The following is a 15717-nucleotide window of genomic DNA, read 5'->3' as shown; positions in this document are numbered from 1 at the left end:
AGCAAATACATGTCTCAGAATCAGAAATGAAAGTAAAAACAGGAACTGTGCTGTGATATATTCAAAAGCAGACATCACTTCAGCTCAGTTGCATGTGAAAGCTGGAGGGGGAATAAGCAGTTTGTATTGAGCTCTTTTTTTGTTGAAAAGAATCTGCATCTGCTTTGTGTAAGTTGCTTTTGCTTCCAGTGCTTTGAAAACCAAACTTGTGCTGAGATTTAAACCACTTAAACAGCCAGGATGATGAGTTCTGTCGTTGTTGTGGTCCGAATTGTCAAATCTCAAAGTGTTTATTTTCTGTCCGAGACAATAATTTCCTGCTTTTGATCTTTAACAGGCGAGCAGTGCTTGAAGGAAAACATGGCTTCTATGTATAGAAGCCTTGATGACAGTTATGTTTCAAACAAAGGGGTAGGACTATATCAAACGTTCACCAAACTGTTTACTGTTTTGTGTGATGCTCTTCTTACTCTTCTTACTCTTGGAATTGCTTTTCTTTCAAACTCCATGTTGTTAGAGGTCGACCAGCTGTGTGACATTAGTCGTGGTTCTGGGCTGTCTGACTGTCCTGGGGATTGTGCTCGCCATCGCTGTTCTGGAGAGACCCCCACCGCCGAAAGATCACAAGACGCTACCTACGGACACCGGTGTGGGCAGTTTCTCTACGGACCAGTGCAGGTAATAATCCTACTAAAGCTGTACAGTGTCTGTAAACATGGCTGTGCACCTGAACAGCCACCAGGGACTGATGTAGGCTGCTGAAGTTAACTAGTTGTTATGGTACAGTACAGGAGAAGTGACAGATACTGCAACAGTCAATAAAAAGTTCAGTCAATAAAAGATCATTCTGATTTAAGTGTACTGGCTGAACTCATTGACAGGTTGAGATGAGTTTATAAGTCTTTTTAGTAAAAATATCTTGCCCGGGACACTCTGGAAAAAGCGGCTTTTAATGTAAATAAATAAAAACGTAGAGGATCTAATTCCCATTACTCCTAAGCTCCCCATCAGCGAAAATACACTTAACCAACAAACCTTAACAATTTATTATTTAAGTGGCCAATAGGCTCTGAAAAAAAGGCAAAAACAAAAACAACACTTTATCCAGATACGTAAAAGAAAACTGCGCATTACAATTTCACATGTGCAAGATTTATGGTTTAACATTATACTATACTGTCTACTGAGACTTGGCTCAACATTGATTTTACTTATGATTGATGATTATTTTCATTTTTATATGGAGCTATTGTGTTGTAGATGGTGATACACACTGGGTCTCTATCGTACAACTGTTGCAGTGTATAACATGAAGTATGACAGTGAGCCACAGGTTTTTCCCCTTCAGCTATACAAGATCATTTTAAGGATTTCTCCTGTGGTCAAGATTCTACTCATTTTGAGCTACATGAAGATGGGTATTTGGAAGTGAATGCACTAAACATACCGTATCCACATCTATTGACTTTATGATAAAAGATTAGTTTCTCCAAATTGCAGCTCAGTTTTGAGGGAAATGACACACGTCTTTGTTTTATCCCTCAGCATGGTCCTCGTGGAGAGCATTCCCCAACATGTGAAATATAAAGCCAATGCAACGTTCGGGATCCCTCTGGGACAAGTCTGGAAGGATCTCATCTCCATGGCGACTGACCAAGTGGACGTGGCCTCTTTTTACTGGACTTTGACTGGGGAAGACATCAGCGTTAACTCTTCCTCTGACATACCTGTGAGTTGTCAAACAGAGAGAAAGAAACATGAAAATACTGCTCATGAACATTAAACATTTCCTTAAATCTTGGTTGAATATTATTTTTAATGCTCTGAGTCCGTCCTTGGCAGGGAAAGGACATCCTGAGAGAACTTGAGGAGTTGCCCTCCAGGAACGTGTCTGTCCGAGTGGTGACCAGTGTTCCCACAGTTAGAACAAACTCCACAGATTTAAAGATCTTAAAACAGAAAGGTTTGGAACTGACCCCGCTTATTTGTATGCTATACATTCATTGGATTAGGCCTTGATTTGCAGTGCACCGTCTGCGTCAACTTGCTTAATCCAGTCTCCTCCTGTCTGCAGGAGTTCAGGTGAGGAAGGTGAACTTTGGCCGCCTGACAAAAGGCGTCCTCCACAGCAAGTTCTGGATCGTTGACAGAAAACATGTGTTTATTGGAAGTGCCAACATGGATTGGAGAGCTCTGACACAGGTAAAATCAAAACTCCTGCAGTAATAGGTGCATATTTTCAACCTTAAAACATCAGCCTAACGATTTACTTTCGACCCTATAGGTGAAGGAACTAGGAGTGGTCATCTACAACTGCTCCAGTCTAGCAAAGGACCTCTATAAGATCTTCCAGTCTTACTGGGTGATGGGACAATCCAACAGCTCCCTGCCGCAGCCCTGGCCTTCAAAGTACGACACTGACATCAACAAATATCAGCCCCTGCTGGTGGAAGCTGATAATGTCTCCAGCAGGATCTACCTCTCCGTGAGTTCCTTGAGTTTCGGTTCCTTTTTACAGGATACTGTTATTCTGGTGGATAGAGGACCGTTTACAGAGAAGTGACCACACAGTGTGTGTATTAAAGTTTCCATCAGGGCAACTGCCAAGCCTCAAACTGTTACCACATGGAAATCACCTTTATGAATAAAACATTTTTGTTTTCGGTCGCATTAATCCATATTCTCTTTTCACCTCAGGGTTCTCCACCATCATTCTGTCCTCTATCGAGGACTCAGGACCTGGAGGCTATTCTCTCCATCATCTCAGAGGCCGAACACTATGTCGATGTAGCTGTCATGGAGTACTTCCCCACAACACGCTTTGAAAAGCCTCTGAGGTAAACCTGGCGCACAAAGGAAACCACGAGTTTCCATCAACAGTGTGGCTCTTTTGCTTGATTCCGTCACTTCGGATTCTTTAATTGAACAGATACTGGCCGTTCATTGATGATGCCATCAGGATGGCCGCATTCGAGAGGAGGGTTAAGATCCGCATGCTGATCAGCTGCGGGCGGGACTCTGATCCAGCAATGCTGCCCTTCCTTCAGTCTCTAGCCTCACTGGACAGACCTCACCAGGATATCAACATTCAAGTAGTAAGACACAGCATGATATAAATGTCGTGTTCGTTTGAGGTAAACACAGGATCCTCACCGCTGAATTGTTCTCACTTCTCAAATATCATTCTCTCTCCAGAAATTGTACATTGTGCCTGTAGGAAACCAGTCTCATATTCCATACTCCAGAGTCAACCACAATAAATACATGGTGACAGATAAAGTGGCCTACATTGGTGAGTAACAGATTACCCTCGGGATTTCTATTTCTACACATCTGTTGTTGAGTTTAAACGCAGCTAAGATCTTGTGCATTCAGGTGTTTCTGGGGGTCAATTGCTGCATGTGAGTTGAGTTAATAACTCACCAGATAACGTCGTGTTTTTACCCAGGTACCTCCAATTGGTCAGGGGACTACTTTCTGACCACAGCTGGAGTGGGCCTGGTGATTTCCCAGCATGCTCCTCACCCTGTATGGAAGAACAAGACCCTGCATAGCCAGCTCAGGGCGGTTTTTGGCAGAGACTGGCACTCCGAGTTTGCTGTGCACCTCGCTGACCTGGGGCGGAACCCAGACTGTGCACTATCAACATGACAGAAGGTTGAGGTTCCGCAAAAATGATACATTCTTGCCTAAGGTTGTAATTGTGGCATAGTTGTGATTTTTGTTGTTTTTATATTGTCTTTATTATATTATCTATGTATTGGAATATATTATCCATGCCAAAATCATCAGTTTATGCATAGATTTTTGTTCATTTATCAGTGCTCGGGGTAGGGATAAAGTCCGTGTGCATAAAGCTGTCACATCAGAGGACATACAACATTATACCAGCTGTGTCACCCTTAGTTGTTGGACTTGATAAGTTAAAACACATGTAACTGCAGATAAGGTTTTGTTGATTTAGCACTATTTTGTTAGATTTAGTGGTCGTCTAGTGTTGACTGAGGTTGAATGTATGATTAATGAATCTACTGTATGATTATTAAAATATATATGATGTATATACTGTACAATTATTAAACTTGTGGAAACAACTATGAGATTTTTGCAAACAGACAAAATAATATACGAGTGCAGAGTCACCGCAGCAGTTTAGAAGTGGGTACACCACAACCCTTAGCAAATCCCACCACGTCCATTCACTTCAACTGTACAATCCCTGTGTCAGAGCGGTGGTACCCGGAAACGGTCAGCACCCTGTAGCTGCAGCTAAAAGAATGACGTCTGTGTAGACTGCGCTTTTTGCAAGTGACACCAAGAGACTCCGTTACACTTTGGCACTGTCCTTGTGCAGAATTCCTAGGGAAAGAAACGGCCAAATTCCTAACAGGAAATAGAGTCTGCAACTTTAAGATTGGCTAAAAGAAATGACCTTGACACGATTTCCTTCTCAAACATCAGAGAAAGTTGTAGAAATGATCGAGCTGCTTTTTGATGCTGTAAAAAAAATGAAAAGAAATTCAGTTTTTTTTGGTTAAACGCGTCTTGTTCAATGAAATCGGTGTGTTTAGTCCTCCCTCCGCGACAGCAGGCGGCGCTGTGTTCAAACAGCTGCCTTCACGGGGAGGGCGCGGGGCGGGGCGTCGGGTTGTGTAGTACGTGTGCTTCACAGCGGTTAGCTTGCGGCGAGTGAGCCAACGCTACAGCTGAACCGAACTCGTAAACATGGTGCTGCTTGAAAATGACTCGGTAAGAACCAAAGAATACATAGTGAATAACTTGGTTTGCTGTCGTGACTGATTATATCCTAGAAAATGACCCTGTCTGCTTTAGCTGTCTAACAGCTAGCTAGCTAATACCCTCAACGTTAAACAATTGAGTCGTCAAGCGGACTAATTAGCCAGTCTGCTAACGTTAGGTTGAAGCTAACACTGGTTTAGAAGTTGGTTGGCAAATGTAATGTAGTCCATTTATTAGACTTTACAGCATATTAACAGCCATAAGCTAGCGTTTGTAATGTAAAGCCCCGTAGAAGTGGGTGGTGTCGTGCTTAACGCTAAAGCCAAAATTTAGTACAAAGACACAAATGTAGCTAGCGTTAGTCAAACTTTGTAAGTACCTAGTAACGTAAATATTAGCTACTTTAAAGACAAAAAACTAAGGCCGAATAATTGACAGTTTGTGACTTTCTAATTTGGTTTCTTAAATTCTATTTACCCATAATGTATCTGCTACCCATCAGGTCCTTTACTACCTATACTTAGTTGCCAGTTTATTAGATAGCTTAGCGTTACACATTGTTAAAACTAAGGCAGCCCAATACAATAGCCTATAATTCACAAGGCACCACCTCTTTAAAACATTTTTCAACAAAACTGAACATTATAGGCTTCATGAAGGTAGAATTTATCGGAGACCTGTTGTATTGGACAGCATTAATTTTAGATAGGTGTACCTAATAAACTGGTAAATGTCATATTCGTCTCTTGCGAATGACGAACAAGTATGTCCTGTCTTTATTCTGAGATAAACCGCACATAGCAATTATCTATAATTGCCCAACCGTTATAGTAATTTGGATAAGATGGCTGAAATATAATAATTGAAACATTAAAATCAGCCATTTCTCTCTGTTCGTCAGTTCCTCACAGAGCTCACACGGCTCTTCCAGAAGTGCAGAACATCTGGCAGTGTTGTCATCACACTAAAGAAATGTAAGTAGGCTCCTCCTTAGTGTTGTCAGTGATCGTTCAAGTTTAATCAGGAAGGAAGTTTCATGAGCTGCTGTTGTGGGATGCGTGTCTATTTTCAGATGACGGGAGGACCAAGCCAGTGCCCAGAAAGGGCCACTCGGAGACATTTGAACCAGCAGACAACAAATGTCTCCTCAGAGCATCTGATGGCAAGAAGAAAATTAGCACAGTGGTGAGCCAACAGGGTTTCCTAATGTTTGAATTGGAAGACCTCCGATCTTTTGCTTTTAATGCTTTTCACAAGCTGTTAATGCTAAATTTTCTTTTCCTGCAATTTCAGGTTAGCACCAAAGAAGTAATCAAGTTTCAAATGGTGGGTTGAGCTAGTTACATGTTTTAATTGTTTAGGAGCTATTAACCTGGGTCATTGTATGCAGTGTCTCTTGATTAAATCTCCGTGATGTTATTAAAAACCTGTTGATCATTTTTGTTTCATAATTACCTGTCTCTGATGAATGAGCCATTTGTGATTAATCATAAACTCCTCTTTACAGGCGTATTCCAACCTTCTCAGAGCTCACATGGATGGACTTAAGAAGAAAGATAAGAAAAGTAAAAGCAAGAAAACCAAAGCCACCCAATGAGCAACAGACTCTTTAACATAACCATGGTTACCTTAACTGGCCTGTCTGATAAGTGGGGGAAATGGGAAAGACCTCCGCTTGGTCTGTCACCCCAACCGGCTTTCTACCCATTCACCCAAGGCCTCTGAATCACTGTTCATCCACCCAGTGACTGCTTCGATATTATGCCATTGTTTGCATGGTTACGTCTCATCCCTGGCTGTTCAGTGCCATCGGTGATCTGGAACAGAATACCTGAGGATTTCTCAAAACTCATACAAGATGAATCAGGTCACCTTTATTGAATCTCCACAGCTTCTGCTTCAGAAACCAGGACATTAACAGCTGTATTGCCTCTGGGGCAAAATCCGCGGAGCCCAATGATTTAACTGCCTTTCATACTATTTAATTGTTAGAGTCCCTATTTATGTTATATTAACGGCTAACCTGTGAACTGTGTTGACATGTTTCAATTCGACGATTCGTTTCTTTAGAAGGATGGTTAATTTTCCAGTTATGATTTTTTTTTTTCCTTAAATATGTGTTGAAATTTCAGCATGGGTGCAGAACTAAATATGATCAGCTTTGTTTTATTTTTTGTCAAATTTCACTTGATTTGACCTGAAATTGTATTTTATGTTTTATTTTACTTTTTGAAGTACAATGAATATTCTAGTGCCCCCTCGTTTTTGAACCACATTCCCATGCCAAGCTGTCAAACTGGGAGTCTTAAATTGTAAAACACCAATAAAAAAAAATAGCCTCAGTTAATGTGGTTAATTCAGAGATACTTTTTCTGAATGATGTTATGATTGAGTAAAATAGCACAAAAAACACGAACAGTTGTAGATTTAAAGTTATTTTTGAGTTACAATTAAAGAGACAAAGTGTGGCTGTAATTCTAATAATAATCATTTCTACTTATCACAATTACAAGGCAGATTTAGTCACAGCCAGTGTACTTTGTTGACCATTTGCGTTGTCTCGTCACGCTCCTGATTCCTGATCTCATAGAAGAGGACAACAGCAGAATTTAAGTTAAGAAATAAAGTGCTTTGTTAAAAGTCAGAATGTGATTTTTTTTTTTTTTTTTTTTTTTTTTTTTGGGTCCACTTTTGATAAAATTGCAAAGATTGACTGTGGTAAACGGGAGCGATGTAGAAAACGAGACAGTAAATACACTATATACATAGACACATTTCTGTGCTGTACTGGTAGAAACAGTCTGAGTTGTGGTTTAGGGAAGAAGCGTCTCATAGCGCTGTGTTCCTCTTTTCTGGTCTGTCCTTCGGGGAGAGCGTGAGGTGGCGCTGTTGGGTGCGCTCCTCCTGGTACCCCTGCTTCATTAGGCCGGTCACGTACTGGAACATGGTCTGGATCAGAAAAAATACACATTGAACTGGTTCAGGGCTCCCATCTGGAGAAGGAGATTCATTCTTTCCTTTCTGAACACATGGATTTTATAAAAGCTGTAAACTTGTTCATGCCTGTGTGTGTGCTTGATTATTCAGGGCATTAGAAATGTGAATATGTGTGGAGATATTTCTTGGGTCTCCACAAATATGCACCAAAGTTGGCTATAATGGGGGGTGTGGGGTGGGAAGTATTGAGATTCGTTTGAAGATAGTATCTGTTGCTCAGCTATGGAATTGGCTACTTGATGTGGAAAAAGTTGGGCTGACAAAAAAGATATTTATTTAGGAATAGCAAATAATTGGCTCTTGGTCGAAGTCGTCTATGAGTTTGCTGAGGTTAATATTTTATGAATGAAAAATGAACGGTAGTCTGTTAACAGAATCTGTTAGCTGAAAGTTGAGAGCAGTGGGTGAAACCAAAATGATGTACATTTATGATGAATATAATGATGATGCTTGTAATTTATCTACAAAGCCAACTTCTTTATCTGCCCAGTTGAGATCTGGTTTTTTACCACTTACTGTTGAAACTGGACACATGAAGACCGTTGGATTCGTTCAATGTGCTTTCTGAATGATATGGAAGATGACTTCCACTTTGTCTTCTTTCATTCTTTTTACAGCATACTACTTTGTTTACTAAGATTAAAAAAATATATGGATGATACACAAAGATGTTCATGTATATATATATATATATATATATACATTTAAATTAGTTACTTGAACAAAGCCTCGGAGATGATAAACCTTAAGCTTGTAGCAGTTCTTTTCAGTATACAATCTATTGGAAGATTTTCACATAAATAAGATTAATAGCCTACTGAAACTGGTGTTTGTTTTTCTTTTGTTTTTGTAGATGTGTTTTGTTTTTTTTTGATGTTATAAATAGTGGTGTCTTGTCATTCCAAGTGGGATGGGCCCAATGATAAAAACTAACTAACTTCAACCACTAGAAGGCAGTAGAGGCCATTCACTGAAGCAGGCGAACAAAGATGTACAGAAATGTAACCTTAAATTTTAAATGCTGTAATATTTTAAACCTTTGTATTTCGAATCATTGAAATTCAACATGCTGTCTAAAAAAGTTCACATAACTGCCCAACAAAATATAGCTGATCTCACGTGTGTTTTACCACAAGTAAATAATGTCCCGAACCCCCATGCATTTTGTGACGCCAGTGTCGTCAGAAAGCTTTCCGCTAAAGGAAGTTCACTGAATAAAAGGCATGTATCTAATAACGGTGTGTAACTACTGAGGAGCAACAGCATTATTCGAGCGCCTCTGTATTAATAACACCAGGGATCTTGGAGTGACATAACATGATGTGACAGAGCCATGTTCCATTTTCTCAGCATGCTCATGTATGGTTCAGTGAGACGCACATTTTCCCATCAGTCAAGCTTGTGTAGCACTGGTTTCCATCTTGACATGTTACACGGCGCATTAAAGAGATGTGCACGACTCTGACGCTGATGCGAGTCGGAAGCAAACCATTCGCTGCTGACGTGCCGGTTGCACACATCAAGCCTATTTCACAAGGCATTTACCCAGAATGCGTTGTGGCAAAGGTCTCTGATCAACACCCACACAAGGAAACGCACAGGTCACACTGTGACACTCCTTACCTTCCACGCCTCCTCCAGCTCGGCTGTCCACCGCTCCTTCAGGATGGGCTGCACGGCGCAGATGAATTCTGCTCCGACATACTGGAAAAAATAATTAGGGGAGACACTTGATGACATGCTTGTGCCTTGGTAACTGGGCTAGTATCCAGTTGGTGTGTCACTCCATTGCTGTTATTGTTATTTGCGAGAGTGGCCGTGTTTCCATTTTACGGTTCTGGGAGCGTATCAATTTGTGCAGCTGCCGTGCTTTTAGGTGTCTCAGTACAATGGCGAGTCTAATAAAGAGCTACAGTATCAGTCGAAATTAGAAAATGTGCACTCTATAAACAAAGCAGCATCTCAAAGACAGACTGTGTTCAGCGTTGCCGGGATCATCGGTTGTCTTACACTGAAGTACTTCGGCGGGGCGTTGTAATGATAATGGCTTTTCCCCAGCTCCCGAGCCAGGGCCTCCAGTCTGTCCAGCTGCTCCAGTCTAGCCACACTTTTCTCGATGAAAGACATCACCCTGAAAGAGATGGGGAAAACTAATTGCATAATCTATCAATATAGCTCACACTTGATGCAGAACCCACAGATTGCACAATACCCCCCCCCCCCCAAAAAAAAACACTTTTTTTTTTTTACCCCTGCACAAAACACCACAGGATCACTTTCCTTTGTTGCTTTCCAGGTGGGGCTGCCTCCACTGCAGAGTGCGTGCGTGCGTGACAGTTTTGAAGATGAATATGGAACAAAGGGTTAGAGTTGGTCTGGCTCTCTCTTCTCTCTGTCTCTGCCTCGGCGGACATTTGCACTAATGTCCCTGAGTGTGGCTGAAGGGCCATTTGGCCCTATCAGTGAATGTGAGAGCAGCCGGTTCATGCTGGAACATGTAACACGTTTTGTCAGCGTGCTGCCGCTGCACTGCCGCCCTGGCCTCTGCACCTTCAGGCCCTCAGGCAGTAATTGGCTGCTGTGGCCTCATGTTTAGAGGAACACAGAGCGGCCCGACACACCCTGGGAAACAACAGACAAGTGCCTGTGATTGATGCTACAAGCTCTGTCTGCAGCAGAGTGGCAAGTAAAGCTCAAATGATACGACTACCTAAAGTGTTTTGTCCACAACTTATCTTGAACTGCAGCGTGGAAAATGGTTTTATCATATATTGTTGTTCCACTAAGATAAAAGGTGGTGCCTGAAGAAAACTATAAACTAAACCGGTCAATAAAATTCCATGGAAGGACCAAAACCAGCAATGAATCGATCCTATTAACAAATGCTGCCCGTAGCCAGAGTCCGCTTATTCTTTTGTGCCATAGAGCTCCATCACTGTCCAAAACCAACTGAAAACGTATCACTGGGTCCTATGTTCCTTCATTACCAGAGACACGGACGCTGTAATTTATTCTGAGTCAATCCCGTCTGCATTGTGCCGCTGCCATAAAGACTCACTAGAGCAGCGATTCCCATCCGGCAGTACTTGTCTGTGGAGTGGCTCTGCTAATTTGAAAAAAACAGAAACTATGTTTTGGTATTTAAAAAAAAAAAAGGATCCGTATTCAGTGTTTGTATTTAGGAGGAAAATACAATTAGGATAACAAATTGGTGTGAGGCTAAACTTTAGTACACTTATTATGACAATCTATCAGCTGCGAAAGACTTCCATTGTAACAAGATCCACTTTTATATAATTAATAGTGTTAACTAACAGCCTAAAGCCAAACGAACACATCTGGAGTAGGACAGGTGGTGTCGATGAGGGAGGTCTCAGGCTCACCTGATAGGGCTGTGGGCGTGTGTTTCACAAGACAAGCTTGGGAATCACTGCACAAGAAGAGCGGTCGTGTATTACTCCGCAGCTGAAAATAGTCCCCCAACACATACACCGTTTGAACCTTTTTTGACTAACGTCTGTTTAAAAACTACGGTTCCCAGCTGTTATAGGAAATTACTTACCTTATTTAAAAATGAAACTATATATGTGTGAGCCGCTTTTTTTGTTTTTGTTTTAAAGATTTCCTGAAACTGGGTGCCTCAGACATGGTAGCAAGGTCAGAAACTATTACGAGACTGGCTAAAACTTTGTTGGTTTCGGTCTTTTCACGAGGTTTTGTCGAGAGTAAGAAAACATCTCATAATACCAGCCTTGTCCTTCAAAACCTGCATAGCAGCTGGGACGGTCACCACTGTGACAGAAGCCAATGAACGACTGTTGTGCTTTGACCTTTTAGTGTAAGTTAGGCTAGAGGGTGGTAGAAATCGATACTGTGTAGTGCGCTGTGCTGTCATTGACTGATTTGCGGGGATGTTCATGATCCTGTGAAATGCAGAGTTGGTGACCGACCGTAAGCCGTGTGCCCTGAGTTCGCGGCTGGTCCGCAACCTCTCCAGGTCCTCCACGTCTCGGAACAGGAAGAAGACATCCTTGCACTCGGGATGGGTCTCGAACAACCTGTTACCGAGACAAAAAGTGCAGCCTGTCATATTCATTCCCACACCGAAACGACCCTCGAGTTTCAGCGTGGCTACTCACACCTTTGTAGTCCAGTATTCACAGTGCTGAGTGCGAATGTTCAACTTTCAACTCGCTAACACTGCTCTTAGAGGCTTCTCTCTCATCCCGCAGCCGCTCTCTCCACCCATCACTTTGAATGGAGATCTGATTGTGCCTTTCTGATCTTATTACGATTCTTCTTATCATCACTGGCCTCCCCTCCCGTTCTTTACACCCGACAGCTGCAATCAGTAAGGGGCCACGGTGGATCTGTGAGTTAGCCAGGCAATCCGTACCCTCACCCCCCAGAGCTGTGATGAGCTGCCCTGCCCCGTCTCAGCTACACGGAGCCACTGCGTCCCGCTAGAGTTTTTCCCTTTCTGATTTAACCTCAGTCCACTTCCTTAACCAGAGAGTTTCCAGCTGAGGTACCTGCGATTGGTCATGCTACCAGAATACACGAGTTGTATCGTGCTCACACTGGGCTGGTGGTAATTGGGCATTTTCGGCATGATCTTATAATCTAACACAGACAACCTGGCCTGAACATCTGTGATGCTGACGCTCTGCATTAATATGAAATCCTAATTTAAACTTGTGGGTGTGGCAGGTCAAACAGAAACTTATTCTATTTTCCATTATTGTCCCCCCCATTGCCTGCAGTGCTGCTAGTGCGAGGAAAAGGCCATATGTTTTAAAGCCTGAACTCCAGCTCAAAGTCTTTATGAGTGAATGCATTAAACGTCTATACCATGTGGCCCCCCCGCCTTGATAGACAGATAGATAGATGGATAGATACATATAGCTGCAGTGAAAAACGTCAGTAGCTCTGTGCCCTTTGACAAGAGGATGATAATGCAGAGAGGTCTATTGAAATAAATATACTAACATGGCCACCGACCTTTGGCTAAAGACAAAATGTGAGAGCGTGGCTGACATCCAGGCCCTTATTCGTTTTTTGAGTGCCCTGACTAAGACACATATGCTTTCATACGTCTGTTACATAAGTATGTTATTCCCCTGACATCCTGTTTTATTTTTCGGGTTACCCCACAGTTTGGCTCATTGCTTTTAAAAATATAAGTTTACTATGTTACAACTGGCAGCTTCTCGTGTTCTGTGCTTATGGTTTCGTAAAACCCGAGTCTCACAGTTGACAAATATTCAGGCTCTGTTTATTTTTTTTTTTAGAGAATTCTGAATTTCTGCTTGATTGAGCGACATAAACTGAATGGGCAATGCTGGAAATGGCCCCTTTTTTTTTTTGGATGGCTGTGTCTTACTATTTGCAGAGAAGCCAGAACAGGATTTATCCGGGGCGAAATGGCTGTGAAATGTGCTCTCTGACTATTCATCTCCCCTGCTCACCGGCTTCATTGATGAGAGAAAAGGGGAAATTGGCTGCTCTTTTTTTTTTTTTTTAACCCTCGTCTCCGCCACCGTCAACACGGCGGCAGCGTGTAGAGTTTTTGTTCCATTGTGTGTACCTCTTGTCAAATGCAAGCATGCATAACATAAGCAAACAATGTAGCACCTTATATAGCTCAAGGGGAATTTTAATTGGCGCTGCTCAGAGGTTGTATTTGGCACCCATGAATAGAGTCTTTGGAGTATCTTATTTGATATAAATTTGAAACAAGAACATGCCCCTTGCCAGACAGTAAGCTCTGTTGAATTCAGACTGGGGACACTATGACAAAACAGGTGAAAGTGACTGTTCAGTCACGGCCTACGAGCCCTGACAGCCTGGGGGCCCTGGAGTGGCCCTGACCCACAAGAGGCCCATGTATTTCCAGGCTAACGCGCTAAGGTCAATGCCTTCCACTGTTTGGGTCGCCCCAGTGACACATGGCATTAATTGGGCTTAAAGCTATGTGCCTGGCAGTCTCTTTACTCTAGATCCGGCAGCATGAACGTTCCTCAGTTGTTATCACCCCATTCTTTCATTTGTTTTTACTTCCCTGCCAAAGGGCAGAAGATGTTTACCCGGACACCGGCCATCATCATAATTGATGAACGCATTTTCCAGATGGCTAATGTCTTTAAATGTATCGTGGGATGGCAGACCTGGAGCTGTGCGTTATTATGTAATGTTGTTAAGATGTGATATGAAGTGATAAGGGAGGAGGAGGGGTATTCTGCCCCAAGGTTTCCCTGAAAAGCTGAGGGTCAGAAGGCAGAGCAGAGGGACGCGGTGAAGGTGGAAACTACGCTGGATGATCCGTTTCTGGCTTGTGTGATAAGGCCAGGCCCCATGTCATCATCGCTGTGGATCTGCGAGACCTTCAGCAGACCTCTTTGTCTTGGGCCAGCAGGTCAGAACACGCTGCGGAGGTTTCACTGAGCTGTCTGATGAGGTTAAACTGAAAAGCCAACGTTTTGCCCTTTTTGCTGTGCGTAGTGACCAAGGGTGGGAGCCATTTAAACACAGATGATATAGAAAAAGTCACGTTCTGTCTGCTGTTGGGGGGGGACAAAGACCTTTTAGGTGTCCTGGGCTTCTCATGGTGGCAAAATCCACAATACTTAGGCTACATTGATGAAATTTCCCCCACATTACTTGTTTTACAGCCACAGAATCTTGTCTTAAACCGTACAGAAATCCATATCCAATTTTCTGCAGGCAATCACAGAGTTGATAAAGGAAACTCTGTTTGACCTGATAATACTTAATGGAAATTCAGTGTCATTACAACATTCTTGGTCCTCTAGCATCAGGCAACTAGAAGAATGTTGTTGTTTTTTTGTTTTTTTTTTGAGGGGGGGGATTTCTAGTTATGGGACCAACACTGGAAAAGGCATAGAAAAGATCGCAGCATCTCACCTGACGAACATAATAATCCCAACTTTGGCTATGTCGTCCCGGATAACTTTCCATGACTCCTTGATCATCTGAATCTGATCCTCGCTGGGATGCGCAGGAGCGGTGTCCCCTGTATTCCCTTCTCCAAACTCCGCTTTCTCTGCCAGACCTGATATTGCGCAGCCCATCCTTCATTAAAAAAAGAAAATGGGACGAGAATGTTTTGGGTTTTTTTTTTTTTTTTGCCTCAATCCAGGGAGGTAGAAGAAAAAAAAAAAAAAACGAGGGTAAATTGATTTTGTGCCAGAGGAAATCGGAGGCTGCTGGCATCTGGTTTAAGTGCGCGACTCCTATTGCGTCTCGTATCACACTCCTCCAGTGGGTATTACGGATCAGCGTCAAGTCCGTAAACACGCAGACAGCATGCATGTTCTGGTCACTGGTTCAAAATAAAAATAAAAAAAACCCCTCTGCGATGAGCACGTTTTGCGACGTGCACCGAGCAGTATCGGGCTTTTATGTTGAAGGGCGTCCCACCTGACTTCCGGCGGGTGTCGGCGTTTCTGGCTGCGACTTGACGCAGCTTTCGAAGGCAAAGACGATTCCGTTCGGAGGCAAAACGGCGCGCTGGCTCCGTACGGGCGCCTGATAACCTGAGGCACAAAGGCTGGGCTGTGCGGTCATTGTGAAGGGAGCATAGCTAACACAGATGGCTGAGGACACACACACACACACACACACACACACACACACACTTTACAACGCTGCCACTTGCTGTTTACGGCCTCTCTCTGATTGCAAACTCACAACAAACCGCGCTGATTAAATCACTCAGATGAGTCAATTCTGAGACGATTGATTAAATATCTTAACACCTGTATTTTGTTGACATCGGCTTTGCTTCCTCGTCGTTGGGGGGTCCCACACTGCTGTTTCTGTAAAAACAGTAACCGCAAAAACCAACCTGTTTATTCCGATCAAATATGCAGTACATCTTGCCTTATTCAAGCCCAATATGTACATAGGAATCGAGGTGGTATCTCTTTCATTTGCAACAAACTGGCTTTGCACATCCCT

The 15717-nt window shown here is 42.8% G+C and overlaps 3 protein-coding genes across 3 annotated transcripts; 2 read left to right on the top strand and 1 right to left on the bottom strand.

Annotated features, from left to right (window-relative positions):
- The first annotated feature begins 77 nt into the window (after positions 1-77).
- On the top strand, positions 78-4051 carry LOC120795017 (5'-3' exonuclease PLD4). The gene is made up of 11 exons (XM_040136456.1): positions 78-168; positions 338-411; positions 518-678; positions 1546-1729; positions 1843-1963; positions 2075-2202; positions 2285-2485; positions 2698-2837; positions 2930-3095; positions 3196-3292; positions 3449-4051. Exons 2-11 carry the CDS (start codon positions 361-363, stop codon positions 3649-3651), a joined length of 1452 nt encoding a protein of 483 aa, XP_039992390.1. The 5' UTR covers positions 78-168; positions 338-360; the 3' UTR covers positions 3652-4051.
- A 567-nt stretch (positions 4052-4618) lies between these two features.
- Positions 4619-7102, top strand: srp14 (signal recognition particle 14). The gene is made up of 5 exons (XM_040138203.1): positions 4619-4749; positions 5642-5714; positions 5813-5925; positions 6034-6066; positions 6248-7102. Exons 1-5 carry the CDS (start codon positions 4726-4728, stop codon positions 6335-6337), a joined length of 333 nt encoding a protein of 110 aa, XP_039994137.1. The 5' UTR covers positions 4619-4725; the 3' UTR covers positions 6338-7102.
- A 305-nt stretch (positions 7103-7407) lies between these two features.
- xgb (x globin) lies at positions 7408-14878 on the bottom strand. Its single transcript, XM_040138202.1, has 5 exons — positions 14662-14878; positions 11688-11795; positions 9748-9868; positions 9361-9441; positions 7408-7689 (listed from the first exon to the last, which is right to left on the bottom strand). The coding sequence occupies exons 1-5, from the start codon at positions 14826-14828 to the stop codon at positions 7570-7572; spliced, it is 597 nt and encodes a 198-aa protein (XP_039994136.1). The 5' UTR covers positions 14829-14878; the 3' UTR covers positions 7408-7569.
- Between the last annotated feature and the right edge of the window lie 839 nt (positions 14879-15717).

Source organism: Xiphias gladius, chromosome 10, assembly GCF_016859285.1.
Source record: "Xiphias gladius isolate SHS-SW01 ecotype Sanya breed wild chromosome 10, ASM1685928v1, whole genome shotgun sequence".
NCBI lineage: Eukaryota > Metazoa > Chordata > Actinopteri > Istiophoriformes > Xiphiidae > Xiphias > Xiphias gladius.
Note: the sequence above shows the minus strand (reverse complement) of the source record. Positions and strands in the feature narration are given on the sequence as shown.

Excerpts from the sequence above, each read along its gene's own strand:
- LOC120795017 (XM_040136456.1), top strand. The coding sequence starts at position 361 with ATGGCTTCTATGTATAGAAGCCTTGATGACAGTTATGTTTCAAACAAA. Across the intron at positions 412-517 it reads GTTATGTTTCAAACAAAGGG|AGGTCGACCAGCTGTGTGAC; the intron begins GTAGGACTATAT and ends CCATGTTGTTAG. Across the intron at positions 2,486-2,697 it reads CCAGCAGGATCTACCTCTCC|GGTTCTCCACCATCATTCTG; the intron begins GTGAGTTCCTTG and ends TTTTCACCTCAG.
- srp14 (XM_040138203.1), top strand. The coding sequence starts at position 4,726 with ATGGTGCTGCTTGAAAATGACTCG. Across the intron at positions 5,926-6,033 it reads AGAAGAAAATTAGCACAGTG|GTTAGCACCAAAGAAGTAAT; the intron begins GTGAGCCAACAG and ends CTGCAATTTCAG. Across the intron at positions 6,067-6,247 it reads AAGTAATCAAGTTTCAAATG|GCGTATTCCAACCTTCTCAG; the intron begins GTGGGTTGAGCT and ends TCCTCTTTACAG.
- xgb (XM_040138202.1), bottom strand. The coding sequence starts at position 14,828 with ATGGGCTGCGCAATATCAGGTCTGGCAGAGAAAGCGGAGTTTGGAGAA. Across the intron at positions 11,796-14,661 it reads GGGATTATTATGTTCGTCAG|GTTGTTCGAGACCCATCCCG; the intron begins GTGAGATGCTGC and ends TCTCGGTAACAG. Across the intron at positions 7,690-9,360 it reads AGCTGGAGGAGGCGTGGAAG|ACCATGTTCCAGTACGTGAC; the intron begins GTAAGGAGTGTC and ends TTTCTGATCCAG.